A 19,839-nucleotide genomic window follows, 5' to 3' on the forward strand; every position below is an offset into this window, starting at 1 on the left:
GCTAAAGTTATAGACCATACCACATACTAAAAGGAGCGGGTCAGTGTGGTTTGTGTACATAGTGTTAAATACGGTCTCTGTCACTTAGCTGGCGGAGCATGCTTCTTTAGCTCAGTCGGTAGAGCCAAGTAGATTTCTACACCGGAGACCCGGGCTCGATTCCTGGTCGGGGCACTCGACAGGAATGTGTATTTTCCCTGTTCAAAACGTATGCGATATCAACCTCCGTATTTACACAAGTGTGTCATGATAAGTCTATGATACATGATAGACAGGCAAACTTCGCGATCGTTTGTAGGGGCCGGTTTCTAGCAGAACATTTAATAAACTACGTCATCTAACATCCGTCGTAACCCATTAGTATTTAATGAAATAGCTTTTGTGAAATAGCGTTAATTTGTGTAACCGTACTTTCAGTACTTTGATATATAATTCCCGTTTTTGTAGAATTCAGACTGAACGAAAAATTACATATCTATTATATACACTGATAAAATACAAATGCTTTATTCTGGTGTAATTTAGCTTGTTCCTTCTCAATTACGCCTAATTAATGCACGTGATCAATTTAAATCTCGTGCCGAATCCCACAATATATGACGTCACGCGCAGCGCCTGTCAATATTGCCACGTGCTATATAATCAAGGTCCCTGATTTTAATAATTTCCATGAATGAGCAGCCGCTTTATCGATTGACTGAAGCGACCGTTTCTCGGCGCTAACAAGACAATAACACGCCATTGGGTTCATTTTGGATTCGTTTTCTTTACACTCCATGTACAAATTAATCCCCAACTGAATGTACGTGCATTGTCACATTCCTGTCATTTTGCCTGCTTCTGAGGCTGACTCGAATATGTTTTCAATCATTTCGCAGTGTTTACAAACGTCACGCAAGACTGAATCCATACGCGTGTGCAATAAATAACCAAACTGGATATTTCTGTAGCTCATTTTACAAGCCTAACTGGCAAAGATTGTTTACGACTAAATGACAAATGTTGTTCTGCATCATTTATCAACAAATATGCTGTCATATTTTGGAACTATTTCTTTACGCGTAGGTAGATGTGCTCGCGCTAAGATCTGTCATGTTTTAGGATACACACTTGTCTATTGAGTCGGTTGCCGAGTTTCAGCGCCTGGCCGTGCCGATGGGCCCTCTCGTAAACAAACAACTGTCAGTTGTTGTTATTTTCGTGTCTTTGCTATGCATCATATACGCAGGTAAGGATGTATTCAGTTTTTATTTCGTGTCATTTGTGTATATCATGTCAACTGCATTTCGATGTCGTCAAATGATGTAGGCCCTATGGTAAACGGTAAATTTTATCTTCACAGGGTCGGAAAATGGCGCAGGTATGCGATCCTATATGTTCCCTATAGTGCGACAGCATATTTCGAATAATGGAAACGAGCATAGCAGCTTACCGATTTTATCACAAGATGTCGACAATATACGTGTATCACCCTTCAATTGGCTAAAAATTGGAAGTAACCAAAATGTTCCATCATTCAAAGTGAAGAAAGGATGGAAGAAAGAATTCCATGATAGGATAAAGAGGTCTTTAGCTAAAGTGAAAACAAGACCCGCAGATGGATTTGACATGTCAACGACAATACCTGCCCAGTACATTGTGGTTGTGGTGAGTAGATTGACATTTATAAATTATTAATTTACTTAATTTATACAGGTAGATGTGCTATACAAATGCACACCTTCAGCCGCTCAGGTGATTATAGCCTTGACATCTGACTAATACATTCTGACGGATGGATTTATGGTTTAATTTAAGCTCATTAGCTGCATATAAAAAAAATAAATAAATAAATTCCATGCAATTGAGATTGTAAAACAAACTCATAATAATGAAGTATCTGTTTTTAATAATCATTTATCATGTGCGGCATATCAAGGGAAGTGGTTGCCATTTTAGATCTTTCTATTCCTGGATACCAACGCACTCACCAAATGTTGCTTGCTGATAAAATTAATTTCCTTATGACTATATATCAGTTAATGAAAAATGCACATATTTACCTGGTGATCATCCAGGGACATAGCCGCCTTTTTAGACAAGCACATTTATGTGTACTACTTATATATATCTTTCAAATTTTTCTGATAATATTTGGTCTCGATCCACACGATTGAGATGCCTAGATCATAACTCGATCCACAGGTAATATCGCAAGGAAACCTCAGATTCAATGATTTGTAACAGGTAAGGGTGCTATATCGCCTACGATTTTAACTATTCGATACTATTGGTATCAGGAAGACACATTTATTGCGATATAGTTCAACTATTGCAGACTACACATTGTAATAGTATATTGTGATAGTATTGCATTCTGAATTCGACCTGAATTCGAGCCGTATTTGCCGCCATGTCGTACATCTAGTGCAATCGTGGTTTAGAGTTACTTCCCTTTACTTGCTTGTGTCCGTAGCAACTCAAACACACAAACAAGCGTTATCGAGAACAATGTTGATGTATCAACTAGTTGAATTTTCCATCGATTGATCAAGTTAAGAGGCATACAATAGCAATATATCCATAATTTGTTTTGTAACACCCCTTGCAACAGGAGAGAAAATATGGTGGCCTGACCAGGCCTCAAACCCCGGACCTCCTAACACTAACCAAACGCTCTTTTGATTAAGCTACTTGGTCATTCCATCGATTGAGTCCAATCCCGCTACACTACCTCGTTTTTCAAAGTCTTTGCCTTCTAAGATGTAAAAGACCCTTATACCACCACCATGGGTATTTAGTTGGGCTCCAATTCCGTCACAAGAGAGGAGAAAATGTAATGTCTAGACCAGGGTTTGAACCCCGGACCTCTGATCACTAGCCAGATGCTCTATTAATTGAGCTACCAGGTCACCATGCAGTGATTGGTATAGTCCAGTTCTGCTACATCCGATCCTCCTCCGTCTTTTTCAAAGTCCATAAAGCACCATGGTCCATACCCCGGTATTTAATTCAGGGCTCCAACTTTGAAACAGGTAGGAGACTCTGAGAGGAGAAAAAGTAGCAGCTAGACTGTGGCTCGAACCCGAGACCTCCAAACACTAGCCAATTAGCTGCATGATCATGTCAAAGAAAAACTAAACCGTTAAACAGGATCTATAAAGATAAATATGATACTTCAGTTCACTTCAAATATTTTATTTAGAAAAAATATTTTCATATTTATCAAGTTTAAGAATATTTTTACATTCAAACACTGACGTAATAGTAATACAGCCTTGTAACCTCTTGATCTCTGATGAAATTATTATTAGTACACCAGAGCCTCTATAAGTTATATATATATTTAACAGTGCCAATGTTAATACTAGAAATTATCATACATTGGGTTTAGTCTCACCATATAGGTACTACAGTGCAGTGGCATTGTAATGTATTATAATGGAGAGTCAGGTTACATATAGGTGATATGATACCTAAGAAGAGCAGGTGACGGAAGTGTCAGGCGTTCGAAGGTAACTATAGTGCATACACACCCGATATTTAATCCATGATTACAGATTCACAGGTATGAAAACACACCTGTATTCTAGTGTAATTGCTATCATCTGATGCAAGTTACTAGGATATGTGTCAACAATACTTGTTTATTTTCAGTACTGCTCCTGGTACATTTTGTACTTGTTTAAAATTTATTTTCATTGTTGTTAACAATACGTGCCGTATTCGACCTCATAAGTGCTCATTTGAATAAAATAGGGGGGGGGGGGGGGGGGGGATAGCACTTGATAGAACCAAATCTGGAACAGCCTTTTTACAAAATTATCACAAACAGTAAGTAAGAAATTAATAAATCATTTTGAAAAAGAAATAAAATTAAAAAAATCATTTTAACATTTGCAGACTGGTTTTTAATCCCCCGCCCAACGAAGGGGATATACAAATGGGTTCCGTCCGTCCGTCTGTCCGTCTGTCCATCCGTACGAATTGTTTCCGGAGCATAACTCTAAAACTAGTAGAGATATTTCCACGAAACTTCATACACACATTGGTCTTATGGTCTAGTAGTGCCTTTTGCTATTTTCAGGTTTTCATTTTTAGCATTTTTTCCGTAACCATGAAACATTGCTGAAAATATCATATTTTTTTGTACCAGGTTCGTTTCCGGAGCATAACTCTAAAACCAGAAGAGATATTTCCACGAAACTGCATAGACACATTGATCTTATGGTCTAGTAGTGCCTTTTGCTATTTTAAGGTTTTCACTTTTTGTACTTTTTTTCTTGTAACCATGGAAACATTGCTGAAAATGGAAGATTTTTGTGTAAGAATCGTTTCCGGAGCACAACTCTAAAACCAGTAGAGATATTTCCACGAAACTTCATACACACATTGGTCTTATGGGTCTAGTAGTGCCTTTTGCTATTTTCAGGTTTTCATTTTTAGCATTTTTTCCGTAACCATGGAAACATTGCTGAAAATATCATATTTTTGTACCAGGTTCGTTTCCGGAGCATAACTCTAAAACCAGAAGAGATATTTCCACGAAACTGCATAGACACATTTATCTTATGGTCTTAGTAGTGCCTTTTGCTATTTTAAGGTTTTCACTTTTTGTACTTTTTTCTGTAACCATGGAAACATTGCTGAAAATGGCAGATTTTTGTGTAAGAATCGTTTCCGGAGCACAACTCTAAAACCAGCAGAGATATTTCCATGAAACTTCATAGACACATTGTTCTTATGGTCTAGTAGTGCCTTTTGCTATTTTTAGGTTTTCACTTTTGTGCTTTTTTTCTGTAACCATAGAAACATTGCTGAAAATATCATATTTTTGTAGCAGGTTCATTTCCGGAGCATAACTCTAAATCCAGCAGAGATATTTCACAAAACTTCATAGACACTTTCTGTTTATGGTCTAGTAGTACCTTTTGCTATTTTTAGGTTTTCATTTTTTGCACTTTTTCCGTTACCATGGAAACATTGCTGAAAATATCATGGTAAATGGTAAATGTTACTTTGCAAAACTCCACCCATCTTTGTGTATATAGTCTAATATAAATGTCAAGGCTGTATACCTGATTCAACAATTGCAGCCCCGCTCTACTTGAATTATACTCCATCTTTCTTTAGCTCAACTTCCCTTTTCCTGGTTTTTTTCATACACATAAGTCTCCACAATCAAACTTACTTCAGCTTTGATACCTCCATTGGCGGGGGATCAGAATGACTATGTCCTTGTAAAGTCTAAAAACGTTTGGGTATGTGAATGTATATCACTCATTACACTAAAAAACACATCATTTATTGACACTTTAATTTCACCCCTGAAATTCCAAAATGGACTATTCCAACCTTTGAAATAGAAGGTTGTAAATATTTTTTTGGGGGGATGAATGGGTTAATTGATACTTTCAATTAGGTCGCTGATAAAAATTTCAACTGTACAAGGGATACAGGTTCCTGATCATGATAGTGTACCAATAACTGACTAACTCTAGATCAGGGGATTAAATTCATAAAATAAAATGTCCTTGTCCTTTTGAAATTTAACATGTATCATATTTGATGCAATAAGCACCCTGGTATTTACCTATAAACACCTGTTCCCCCTTTTGAGGTTGAAAGTTATCTACCTTCAATTTAATCTTTATTGAATACTAATGGAAAATACAAATATTAATTACTTTAACTTTAGTTTCCTTATAACCTTATTTGACCCAATAAGTGCCCAGGGCATTTAAAAAATTGCAAAATTGAAAGTGCTTATAAGACAAAATAATTGCAAATCTATTTTGTGTAGTTTTGGTCTTTATTTATGCCTGGGCATTTGAAATGTAGGCCTCAAAAAGGGGTAGGGGGCGCTTATAGTATAGGGACATGGCTGCTTATTGGGTCGAATGCGGTAATTTCTGATATTTTTTTTTGGAAGTTGAAATTTGTGAAAGGTCTAATATATGTCCCATTATATTCATTATAAGTTTCCGGGTATGTGCAGCTAAGATCAATTTTCTTGGTTTTTTTCATTGGCCTTGAAGTGTCCTCTAGCTGGGATGGGTGTTGTAGCAAAACACTAATTATATGATCAATTGACCTTACTCTTACATGGTTTCGCTGACCTATGGATCTGATCCTTTATAAATGGGATGGTCTAAATGACCTTACCATCATTCAGGTCCACAGGTCAAAATAGGCTAAAATCCTTAAATACCTTCTTGGAATAACTAAGAGGCCTAAGACCTGATATTAGGCCTGGTGGCAATGCTGGGTTGAAGGGCTACAAGTTTGTTCAAATAAATGACCTTGACCTTCATTCAAGGTCTCGAGGGTCAAATAGGCTAAAATCTTTAAACAACTTCTTCTCAAGAACCAGAAGGCCCAGGGTACTGATATTGGGCCTGTGACATGCTTGGATGAAGGGCTACCAAGTTTGTTCAAATGAATGACCTTGACCTTCATTCAAGGTCACAGGGGTCAAAAAGGCTAAAATCTTTAAACAACTTCTTCTCAAGAACCAGAAGGCCCAGGGTACTGATATTTGCCCTGTAGGATGCTGGGATGAAGGGCTACCAAGTTTGTTCAAATAAATGACCTTGACCTTCATTCAAGGTCACAGGGGTCAAATAGGCTAAAATCCTTTAAATAACTTCTTGTGAATAACTAAGAGGCCTAGAGACCTGATATTTGGCCTGTGGCATGCTGGGATGAAGGCTACCAAGTTTGTTCAAATAAATGACATTGACCTTCATTCAAGGTCACGAGGGTCAAATAGGCTAAAAATCTTTAAACAACTTCTTGTGAATAACTAGGAGGCCTAGAGACCTGATATTAGGCCTGTGGCATGCTGGAATGAAGGGCTACCAAGTTTGTTCAAATAAATGACATTGACCTTTCATTCAAGGTCACGAGGGTCAAATAGGCTAAAATCTTTAAACAACTTCTTCTCAAGAACCAGAAGGCCCAGGGTACTGATATTTGCCCTGTAGGATGCTGGGATGAAGGGCTACCAAGTTTGTTCAAATAAATAACCTTGACCTTCATTCAAGGTCACGAGGGTCAAAAAGGCTAAAATCTTTTTAACAACTTCTTCTCAAGAACCAGAAGGCCCAGGGTACTGATATTTGCCCTGTAGGATGCTGGGATGAAGGGCTACCAAGTTTATTCAAATAAATGACCTTGACCTTCATTCAAGGTCACGAGGGTAAAAAAGGCTAAAATCTTTAAACAACTTCTTCTCAAGAACCAGAAGGCCCAGGGTACTGATATTGGGCCTGTGACATGCTTGGATGAAGGGCTACCAAGTTTGTTCAAATGAATGACCTTGACCTTCATTCAAGGTCACAGGGGTCAAAAAGGCTAAAAAAATTTAAACAACTTCTTCTCAAGAACCAGAAGGCCCAGGGTACTGATATTTTGCCTGTAGGATGCTGGGATGAAGGGCTACCAAGTTAGTTCAAATTAATGAACTTGACCTTCATTCAATGTCACAGGGTCAAATAGGCTAAAATCATTTAAAACAAATTCTTGTGAATAACTATGAGGCCTAGAGACCTGATATTAGGCCTGTGGCATGCTGGGATGAAGGGCTACCAGTTTTGTCCAAATGAATGACCCTTGATCTTCATTAAAGGTCACAGGGGTCAAATAGGCCTAAAATCTTTTAAATGAATTCTTCTTAAGAACCAAAGGCCCAGGTACTGATATTGGGCATTTAGCATGCTGGGATGAGGATGACTACCAAGTTTTTCCACATGTATTACCTTGACCTTCAATTAAGGTCACAGGGGTCCAAATAGGCTAGAAATCTTTAACACGATTTTGTTTGTATTGTAACAATAGCAGATGACCGTTAATGCCCATGGGCCTGCTTGTAGGTCTTAGTAAACAGACTGTAGACTATATATAGCTAACAAAACAATAAGTGTGTTTGACCTTATTAGTGTCATTCAGAATTAAAAACAAAATAAAGACTGGTAATTTTAAAAAAGCGGCAGATAAAAAAAAATGGCAAAAAATTATATGTCATGAGCTTCAAGTATAACTTTTATTAGGTCATCTGACCCGAAGGGTCAGGATGACCGTTGTCATTATGCACCGTCCGTCGTCGTGCCCTGTGCGCCGTGCGCCGTCCGCCGCCGTGCATAAACTTTTCATTCAAACGACTTCTTCTCAATATAACCAGAAGGCCAAGGGTACTGATATTTGACCTGTAGTATGCTGGGATGAAGGGCTACCAAGTTTGTTCAAACGAATGACCTTGACCTTCATTTAAGGTCACAGGGGTCAAATAGGCTAAAATCTTTAAAACAACTTCTTCTCAAGAACCAGAAGGCCAAGGATACTTCTCAAGAACCAGAAGGCCCAGGGTTCTCATATTGGGCCTGCAACATGCTGGGATGAAGGGCTACCAAGTTTGTTCAAATGAATGACCTTGACCTTCATTCAAGGTCGAAGGGGTCAAAGAGACTAAAATCTTTAAACAACTTCTTCTCAAGAACCAGAAGGCCCAGGGCATTGATATTAGGCCCTTGACATGCTGGGATGAAGGGCTACGAAGTTTGTTCAAATGAATTACCTTGATTTGCATTTAAGGTCACAGGGGTCAAATAGGCTAAAATCTCTAAACAACTTCTTCTCAATAACCAGAAGGCCCAGGATACTCATATTGGGCCTGCAACATGCTGGGATGAAGGGCTACCAAGTTTGTTCAAATGAATGACCTTGACCTTCATTCAAAGTCACAGGGGTCAAAATGATTAAAATCTTTAAATGACTATGTTGTATTGTGCCAATAGTCAGATGACCGTTAAGGCCCATGGGCCTCTTGTTTCAGAATGAACTGAGGCATTTGTAAGGCAGAAGCTGGCAATTTTAAGATGGACACTTATTTGCAACAGTACGGTAGTCATTCTGTAAAAAAAAATACAGGACAATTAACTTGCAGATTTGACAAATTACTATTCATTGGAAGAATAGATGCGAAAGTTATACATGTATATGAGCCAATACATGCATACAAACCCTTGACAAGTAATCTGAATCTTCGCAACTGCCTTTTGTATAATTGATCTTCTGAAGTTACCGGGATTGGTATCGTGGCATTCAGGCAGACGAGAGTTTTTACATCCAAAACCTTTCCATCAGTCACATCTAAAGTTACTTATAAATAATAGAAGCTAGAGTGCCTACCAACAATTTTATAAAAGCTTTGGTTAGAAGATTTGGTTGCTGAACATACTATGAATTATTTATAGTAAATACAGGTTTGGAAAGAAGGTTGTTGGAGTGATCTCTGTCTATAAATGACAGGTCTGATAGTACTACTGACTACAGAAGGCTGTTGTTGATTTCATTTGGTATTCAGCTGAGTTCACCAACAAAAATGTGATCTGGTAGCAAACTTCAGCTCAGAAGTAATTAAAGAGCTTACACTTGTATGCTAGCTGTTTCCAACATGCAGAAATTGTTCTTTCATTTTGTATTATAAGTTACAGTATTTAGTATAACTGAAGTACTCCGGGGCAAGGTGCCTAAGAATTATAATGTCAAAGGAGAACTTTTCATTAGTATTTTTATAATGAAAACTTAGGGCTGGAATGGAATTGTCACAAGTCTCTAAAATATTTGAATTATCACTAAAATTTGGCGTGATGACTTTGTCTCTACAATATTCTAGAGTCCATAGTTATAAGTCTTAAGTAAGGGGGAGATAATCTAGTATTTGAACTAACTTTCAGGCATATAAATGTATATTGTTGTGGTGGTAAATAAGCATATTTGTATGATCCCAACAAACTTAGTGTACGTACATTGCAGGCATCACGAGATTTGCCGGTCCGACAGACATGTCCGACGAAAATTTGACTCTGCCCCCTATTTTAAAAATCCAGTCCGGACCGACCGTCCTGCAATTATTGAGTACCGGAAGTCGGTAAAAATGGCATCTCTGAAGTATTACGCAGGTACTGAATCTGGCAAAAACATAAATTGCATAAGATAATAATGAAAACAGCTGCCTATATGGATACTAAATAGCAGGAAGTTATCTTTACTTAAAAATTTCCCACTAATGTTTGGTCCGGTAAAATCTTTCTCGGTCCGGTTGTTACTCACAGTCCTTGCCGGTCCAAATGTCTGACCATTTTTTTCAACTTTCGCGATGTCTGACATTGTCCTATATTTTCGATACTCTAGCGATTGCTACCACTAAGGTTATATCTACCACTGGACTAACTCATAGTAAAACTGCAGGCAGTTCAAGAGAAAAGAAACTCACATGCCTGCAGAGACTTCCTTTGAAAATTACAGAGAGAGCAATGCCCCAATAGTCAACCACAGTGTACTGTTATACATAATTTCTTTGATGTACATTAAAGGATTAAATTACCTGTGTCGACTCTGTTGCCCCCAGTTTTACTATGAGAGTCCAGGGTTGGATATAACGTTAGTGGTAGTAACCCCTGGAGTATCGAGGATGATTGTCCTATAGTAGATAGAGTGTATAATTTTACTTTCGAAACACAACTGATTTTTAGAAAATAATTATATAATTTCACTGGATATCAAAATAGCAACACAAAGGACAAAGAAAGACAATTTGATATTTCATGCCTGTGTGCAGCATCAAACTAATAATATAAGTGATAAGTGCGGCCTCTGCACATCAAATTCAAGATGAAAAGAACACCTGTATATTGTATATGTAATAATGTCCTGATGCACTACAGCATCAACATGCACATCTAGCCATTTTTCATTGAGTACTCAGTAATACAGGTCTAGCACCACGACTCCCCGCTGGGTGATTAGTAAATAGACAAGTGTTTTGTAATATCGCCTGCTTTGTTGTGCCTGTGGAACTGTACCATACTAATAGTACAGAAATCCCATGGCACGACTCCATGCCCCGGTGAAGCCTCTGCAGGTTGTTTGTCTATATCGTACTAATACAAGCTGGGTCATGTTCCAAGCATGTTTACATTAATGCTGTGGCTGCCAATACATTGACAGACAGGAATTTTCTGTTGTGAAATATTTAATATATAATCATTTCAGTACTGTCAATGCACTGGTAGCCATTTTGGATTTCAGGATTCAAAATTGCATAATAAAATGCAGCATCCATCTTGCATTGACCAAAGATTCCATGGAAAGATAGTATAATACATGTACTTGCATTTACATTATTAAATCATTTTACTGATATCTGTATTAACATTCAGTTAAGTTAGACCAGGAAAGCTGTATATCAGTGACGATTTAATCCACAAGATGGAACGGCTATTTTGACGGTTATATGCACATATCAACATTATAGTGAGGTCATATCATGATCATGTTTTGGGTGTCATTTATACCCTCATAGACTTCGCTTTGCCTTGATTAGTTTATATATAGTTGAAGTGACCAATGTAAAACGTAGAATGTAGGAATCATATAAGTAACTAGTAGAGTTCAATGTAGGATGCAGAAACATTGAGGTTATTGGATGTTGAAATGCTTTTGGTGCAAGAAATGCCCAGAAGACATCAGAATATCATGAATGTAGGGTATGGCAGAATAATGTTTGACGATAAATATATTTTTATCACAGTAAATGATAAATGTTTGTAGATTGCTGAGCTAATATACATGATTAAGGAGAGATTGTTGGGAGTCTGGCACACACTATAGAGCAGACGACCAACTGATACGAGCCAGAATATTTGTACAGGGAGTTGGGTCACAGACCTTTTAGCGATAATGTTTGCCAGAATGATACAGTATTTGAATAAATAACAATGTTTTGTCCGGTGAGATTTCCTGCTTTCTTTTGTCCCGAGTCGAGTTGTGTCTGCAGTTCACTAATATATAACTCTATACCAGGGTTAATATAACTTATAAATACATAAGTCAGCTAGTACATTAGGACTGAGATGCGTTATCAAACTGGTGAAGTACTATAATGTATTTTCATGAAATAATCTAAATGTTTTTCTTTTCGTCTAATGTGTATTAAAAAAGATGAAACCAACTTGTGTGATACAGTCAAAATTGTTTTACTCACGATGTCAGGACCTATACTCTAGTCCGAAAAGTAGGCCCCAGGGATCTTTTGAATTGGGAAGTCTTACATCTGAAATTGTGAATTCTGATGATACAATCATATTCCTCAATGGAAATCATTTGTTAATGCATATTATTCTTTTTATATGTTTTATAATTTCATAACTGCACAGTTGATCTAAAAATTTGGATACCAATTGGAGAAAAAATATGGGTATTTTGGATTGGGAATGGGGCCTTTATATCGGCCCCGAAATGTGCTACAGAATAGCTAGGCCCAGTGTGTTTTGGTTAAATCACACCTTGCTTATATATTATTTAGTAAAAATATTTAAAAAAAAATAGTTATATATATCCACATTAATAATAGCTTGCACTTAGATTATTCAGTGAAATATTAAAAAAAAAACCCAACAGTTATCTTCCCTATAATAATTGCTTACTACCCATGATTCACTGTTTCTGATATAACATTAAATATTAATGATAATCAATCAATTCTTAGTAGAATGAAAACTTCTAATGTGGATATATATAACGACAGTGATAGTAACTGCTGGAACATCGAGGATGTCTTGATCTTATTTAGATTGAATTGTTAACAAGTTTGGAAACAGCTAGCTTGAATATTCTTGTCATTATAGTGAGAAATAAAGATGCTCCACCGCTGACAAATGGTATTTTTCACTATGAAAAACAGGAGCAGGCGATTTAGTATTTTTCTTCAGTTACAAAAGTTACTTACTTTACACCATTACCACCATTGAAAAGTTTGAGCTTCATAATTTTACTTCAAGTTAAAAATATGAAAAAAATAATTAATTTGCATCCCGAAAAAATTCAGTGACACTGTGTGATATCTTATATCTTCAGATTATGAAATAATATCAGTTAATAAATAGCCTATTATTGTTATAAAAAAAAAAAATTTTCAATTATGTCAGTAGAAATAATACCACAAAATGTTGCAGCTACTGTAGTCTGTTGTTTGGTAAATATCCAAAGCTCTAAATCAAGCTCTTGCAGATAATAGAGATTTGTCAGACTTGAAAAATCTGAAAAAAAAGGGGTCTATGTAATCAATTTTTTAAAACCTAATCAAAATGATATTTTTGAAAAAAAAAAGAAAAAAACATGTTTTAGTCAACAATTTAAATTAATTATTGCTAAATCGCTAACAGAGGCAAAGATCGTTAAATTCCGAAAGTATTTTTTGTCAAAAAAAAAAATTAAAAAAACCCGAGTGTTTCAAATTTATTAAGCTTTACATTGGTGTTTTCATTTGACTCGATAAGATTTATTGAGAAAAATGGCTTATATTCCCGGTTCATAGGCATTTTGTGTGGTATTAAATAAGTGTAAAGAGACAGTGACGAATCCTTATCACATATAAACCCTAGGACCAAGACGTGAAGAAAACCTGAGAGACTTACGGTATCAGGTAGCCAAAGTCAACAGCTATCGATATGTCTGCTAATGTTACATACCTGAATATTGAAATATCTATAGGTATTGTGACACATTTAAGATAAGCTGCCAGTCACAGGTCCAAGAATCAATATACACCTTATATAGTTGATCATTAAGAAGACAGATATTTGTTTGTACAAGTTACATTGATCAATGTCTTACACTCGATCAATGTTCTGTATTTGCATATTACAGAGTTATCTGCTCTTGGGGCAGGTTTTGATTTGTTGATCTGTATTTTAGAGAGTAAGACATTCATAAACTCCACACAAAAATTTATGATATAACAATTTAATAGTAATAAATGTGTAACTTAACAAAACTGGGGAGTAAAACTTACGATTTTCACATGTGAATCACAACGTAATAATGCAAAAACATCGTCAGATTTTGGTTTTCGTCCACGGATAAGCCGCACTGGTGTATAAGCCGCACTCCCGATTTTCAGGGAAAAAAGTCGCGACTTATACTCCGAAAATACGGTAGTTGATCTTAGTTGAAATTGCCTACTGCTGTAGCATGTAGCCATGTCTTTGTTCGAAAAAAAGTATGTTTCCATTAAATATTGATCAAAAATCGTATCATATACAAAGCAAAATGCAAAGTCATGTGCGGTACCGGGATGGTTTGATTGAAGGGTGGCAAACCATCCATTATGGAAGGCATGCATATTATAAGACATCATGGATTTGTACTTTGATATTTTTAAATAAAATTTTTACATCAAAACAATAGAAAATGTCCATAGATATCAGTGCTCAAAAATGCTGTCTCTTACAGTCAAACCTGTCTTAACGACCCCCTGTATTCAGCGACTTCCTGTCTTAAGCGACTTCCTGTCTTAAGCGACTTCCTGTCTTAAGCGACCTCAATTATTCCTCCCAATGATATTTACGATATAAATGACCTGTATTCCCAATGGAGCATTTTACGATTAACCATGCATCTGGTACATAATTATTTTCATTATTGACCCTGTCTTAAGCGACCACCTGTCTAATGCGACTTTATTTTGAACTTCCATTGGAAGGTCGTTTAAAACAGGTTTGACTGTAGTTATGATTTGATTATGTTATGACCTATCCTTTCTGAAATGTTATTGCATGCCGTCTTCATTACAAGTACCCACTGGCAAAAAAGTTAAGGGGTGATGGGGTTATTGGATTCAGGTTGTCTGTCTGTAGACACAGTCACCAACAAACAACTACTTCTCCTAAACTACTGAAGGGATTTCAGCAAATCTTTAGATATTTGTAATATATAACAAGATATATAAGAAGTTGGCCTCTTGCCAGCATATGTAGCAGCATGGTTTCAGCATATGCTGCAAATGCAATACATGCTGCAAATTGGTATGTTCTTATTAAGTTTGATAATTATATAGTAAAACAAGTTTATTACAAACATGCTTACAGAAATTCAAGCTCATATCGCAACAATTTTCATGCTCCTATAAGATGTATGTAATATATGAATAATGGACTATGCTTATAACGAAGCGATTCTGTTGGTGACCACAGAAGGTTGTTATAACTGTGCTATTGGTATCATCTTCGTAAACTACCGGTAACTTATTTCGTGTACGATCTATTTTCGCATAATTATGATTAACTGGCAAATATACTGGTAGTTCACGAAAATCATTAGGTTTAATTGCAAGTACAGTAGACCGATTTACTAGTAAATTACAAAATGAAATCACTGTGAAATCTTGTTGCAAAATGAACACCACAAATATAAGCTGGTTTACAGTCTATCAAAAGTGGAAATTGTCCCAACTTTTAATTAACTAATTATCTTATTTCCAATTCAATACACAATCTTAATGCTTTCAAATACTCTATATAATCTGAAGCAAAGTTTTAAAAACCTAGATTTTTTTTCTCTTGTTTCATTTTCTTGCTGTTCTGTGACTCAATGTATAAAACTTTGGCTGATTGCCGACCCATCAAGTTGTTGAGATTTTTGTTGATTCATGTGATGAATTCTGATAATGACTCTTGGTAAATTCAGACAAAATATTTATATAGCCGATAAAGAAGTTCTCAGGACTATAGACTGAAGTAATGTAGTGATTATAGTTACAGTATTATATCTAATAATCAGGTGATATTTAGAAGGCTGCGATGGCAGAGTGGTTTAAGATGTCCTGACATATTACCAAAAGGGTTAGGCCTCCTCCTCTGAGTTACGAGTTCAAATCCTAACTAGAGCAGAGTGACCAGGTACTGACCGCTGGTCATTGGTTTTTCTCTGGGTACTCAATCCAGCTTTCCTTCACCATTTAAACCTGACACATCCTTCATAGGACACTAACTCATTAACCCCTGAAATTTGAAAATGGACTGGTCTAGTCTTTGATGTAGAAGAGTCTAAAAGTGTCTTCAGGGGTGAATGAGTTTAACAGTTGAAACCAACCCAAACAAGTAACTGCACACAGGTTTTTGATTTGCTATTCCCAGGAATGAAATAAGACAGACTGGCATGTCATGTGATAAAGTGACAAATAAGAAAATAAAAGGAATAAAAATATAAATTGACATTTGTTTATGCTGCACATTACACACAATGGAGCCACATCCTTAAGTGACCTGGGCTGTTAATAGGATATTTAAGGCCTAATAAACTAAACCTATCAAATCATTTCTTTAAATAAAATTTTATAAAAATGATTACTTTACATTATTAAAGTTTTAACTACAAGAACAGTTGAAGCCAACTCAAAAATTTCGTTGATTTGAGTTAAAGTAAAACCATTTCATTTTCTTTCTTTTCTTTCAGCATTTTCCTTTTCTTTAAGCATTTTAGGCATTTATTGCATTGAATACGATAGACAAACACAGGTGTATGATAGAATGAGGGAACATTTAAAACAAATATTTTATAGATAAAAACATGATATTATGTGAAATGTGATGTTAACTTGAAGTTTCTGCTTGGGTGTTTTGCCCAGACACTCAAAAAGCTGATGACGCAGGAATTTTAAAGTTTTGCCTATACGTGGGAGTGCCAGCTGCACTTTAAGTAATTATTAGGGTCTCAAATATGTCTAGGGTTTCATCTACTGCTAGTTTTCTCCAATGTCAAGTGTGATGATCTCTTTAAAGAAAACTATGAAATGGATTGATTTAGTATTAACTTATTCACCCTTGAAGACACATTTAGACTCTTCTAAATCAAAGACTAGACCAATCCATTATGAAATTTCAGGGGTGAATGAATTTTAACTGTCTCAGGTATTTGTCTCAAGTATACATTTTTAGGTAAAGTCTGAAATACCATTGATCAATGTCATTACGTGGTATTTCTGTCTTAGTGTATTATAGAGTTATCTGCCCTTGAAAGTAGCTATATATAGTGGTGTATCAACAATCGGAAACATTGATGAAATAGAGCCAGACCAAGAGTTGATTTGATTATTGATTTAATTTGCAAATGAAAAAAAAAAAAAATATAGAACATTTCCATTACAGTAGATTTTTATTGCAGATTTGTTGCAAATATTTATATTTTTGTCTTTCATGTTTCTTCAGTTTTATTTTGATTTTGCAGTCCATGAGTATAAGAACCCTAGAATCTCTTTGTGTTAAAGTCTATATACAATGTAGCACATTCAGTCGACCTGTCCTATATTTACCCTATCATTTGCGCTAAGTGCCAAATGCAATATGTTGCGGAGACTAAAACACCATTTAATATCAGGATTACAAACTTCAGACGTCAACTGGAGCAGAGAGGCCAGAAGTTGTCAATTTCGATACAGACAGACATTTCATACTTGACAGGAGAAAGTGTCAGCTGTTTTCACTGACCAGAAATGATTATACACCCACACAAAGAATTGAAGTTAAATTCAACATAGGATCTTACATAGACTGTCTTATGTTATCTTTAGTTAATGTTACGTGTTCATGAGGTGTTAATCAAAGATTTTTTTTTCAAAATGTCTGACCAAAACATCTCTCGACTGTCTAACCAAAACATCTCTCGACTGTCTAACCAAAACATATCTTACCTGTCTAACCAAAACATCTCTCACCTGTCTAACCAAAACATCTCTCACCTGTCTAACCAAAACATCTCTCACCTGTCTAACCAAAACATCTCTCACCTGTCTAACCAAAACATCTCTCACCTGTCTAACCAAAACATCTCTTACCTGTCTAACCAAAACATCTCTCACCTGTCTAACCAAAAAAATCTCTTCTAACCAAAACATCTCTTAACAAACACTTCACTGTCTAACCAAAACATCTCTCACCTGTCTAACCAAAAAACTCTCACCTGTCTCACCAAAATGTCATTCACCTCTCTAACCAACACATCTCTCACTTGTCTAACTAAAACATCTCTCACCTGTCTTAACCAAAAACATCTCTCACCAGCTGCCTAACCAAAACATCTCTCACCTGTCTAACCAAAACATCTCTCACCTGTCTAATCAAAACATATCTCACCTATCTAACCAAAACATCTCTCACCTGTCTAACCAAAACATCTCTCACCTGTCTAACCAAAACATCTCTCACCTGTCTAACCAAAACATCTCTCACCTGTCTAACCAAAACATCTCTCACCTGTCTAACCAAAACATATCTCACCTGTCTAACCAAAACATCTCTCACCTGTCTAACCAAAACATCTCAAAACATTGATCTCTCACCTGTCTAACCAAAACATTGATCTCTCACCTGTCTAACCAAAACATCTCTCACCTGTCTAACCAAAACATCTCTCACCTGTCTTACCAAAACATCTCTCACCTGTCTAACCAAAACTATCTCTCACCTGTCTAACCAAAACATCTCTCACTGTCTAACCAAAACATCTCTCACCTGTCTAACCAAAACATATCTCTCACCTGTCTAACCAAAACATCTCTCACCTGTCTAACCAAAACATCTCTCAAACCAAAATAACATCTCTCACCTGTCTAACCAAAACATATCTCACCTGTCTAACCAAAACATCTCTCACCTGTCTAACCAAAACATCTCTCACCTGTCTAACCAAAATATCTCTCACCTGTCTAACCAAAACATCTCTCACCTGTCTAACCAAAACATCTCTCACCTGTCTAACCAAAACATCTCTCACCTGTCTACCAACTAACCAAAACATATCTCACCTGTCTAACCAAAACATTGATCTCTCACCTGTCTAACCAAAACATCTCTCACCTGTCTAACCAAAACATCTCTCACCTGTCTAACCAAAACATCTCTCACCTGTCTAACCAAAACATCTCTCACCTGTCTTACCAAAACATCTCTCACCTGTCTAACCAAAACATCTCTCACCTGTCTAACCAAAACATCTCTCACCTGTCTAACCAAAACATCTCTCACCTGTCTAACCAAAAAATCTCTCTCGTCTCTAACCAAAACATATTTCACCTGTCTATCCCAAACATCTCTCACCTGTCTAACCAAAACATATCTCGCCTGTCTTAACCAAAACATCTCTCACCTGTCTAACCAAAAAATCTCTCTCGTCTCTAACCAAAACATATCTCACCTGTCTATCCAAAACATCTCTCACCTGTCTATCCAAAACATCTCTCGACTGTCTAACCAAAACATCTCTTAACCAAAACATCTCTCACCTGTCTAACCAAAACATCTCTCTCCTCTCTAACCAAAACATATCTCGCCTGTCTAACCAAAACATCTCTCACTTGTCTAACCAAAACATCTCTCACCTGTCTAACCAAAACGTCTCCCACCTGTCTAACCAAAACATCTCTCTGTTTTCAAAATTTCAATTGAATAAGAATTAAGTCTTGGTATTTACCGCTACAAAATATTTGTTATCACAGTACACATTTTCACAATGATTAGTGATCAACATGTGGATTCTTTCATGAGAATGGGTTCATTATTTCCTGACGGTGGCAGTTGGGTGTCCCTGTAGTATAAATACTGTTACAATGTATGCCATACAGGCTTTTGTAGCTCTGCATGCACATCCATATTCAATGTATTATTTATCAGATAATTGTCTATTAGTTGGTGTTTAGTACCCAAATTCCTGCTTGATATAATGTCCCCAGTGTCCTCATCAAGTTGGGCCCAGTATTTACCAACGAGACAAGAATGGTTAGCTTAAATTTTCATTTTCATAATTTTCCCCCCTTTTTTGGCTGATTTATAGAAATATTGAAAATTTGTCAATTGTATCATCTTACATATAAATCATTTGTGTTTTTTATGGGGGTTGGTGTTGTTGTTTTGGAATCATCACATGGTATCATATGACTTGATCTGTTGATCAAGTTCATTAAGCTTTGAAAGAGCTCATGAGAATGACTTGTTAGCTTTGCTTGTAGGCTTGAAAATTATGCAT

The 19,839-nt window shown here is 36.3% G+C and overlaps 1 protein-coding gene across 3 annotated transcripts in view; it reads left to right on the top strand.

Annotated features, from left to right (window-relative positions):
• The first annotated feature begins 1,063 nt into the window (after positions 1-1,063).
• The window catches only part of LOC138330293 (tyrosine-protein phosphatase non-receptor type 5-like), a 58,097-nt gene continuing 39,321 nt past the window's right edge, over positions 1,064-19,839 (top strand). For all 3 annotated transcript variants that reach the window (XR_011209551.1, XR_011209552.1, XM_069277790.1), the window contains exons 1-2: positions 1,064-1,228; positions 1,343-1,647. Coding sequence is in view for 1 of the 3 variants with exons in the window: in XM_069277790.1 (XP_069133891.1) it covers positions 1,156-1,228; positions 1,343-1,647 (378 nt within the window). In the remaining 2 variants the exon portion in view is untranslated. The remainder of the gene's footprint in view (positions 1,229-1,342; positions 1,648-19,839) is intronic.

This window comes from Argopecten irradians, chromosome 8, assembly GCF_041381155.1.
Source record: "Argopecten irradians isolate NY chromosome 8, Ai_NY, whole genome shotgun sequence".
Taxonomy (NCBI): domain Eukaryota; kingdom Metazoa; phylum Mollusca; class Bivalvia; order Pectinida; family Pectinidae; genus Argopecten; species Argopecten irradians.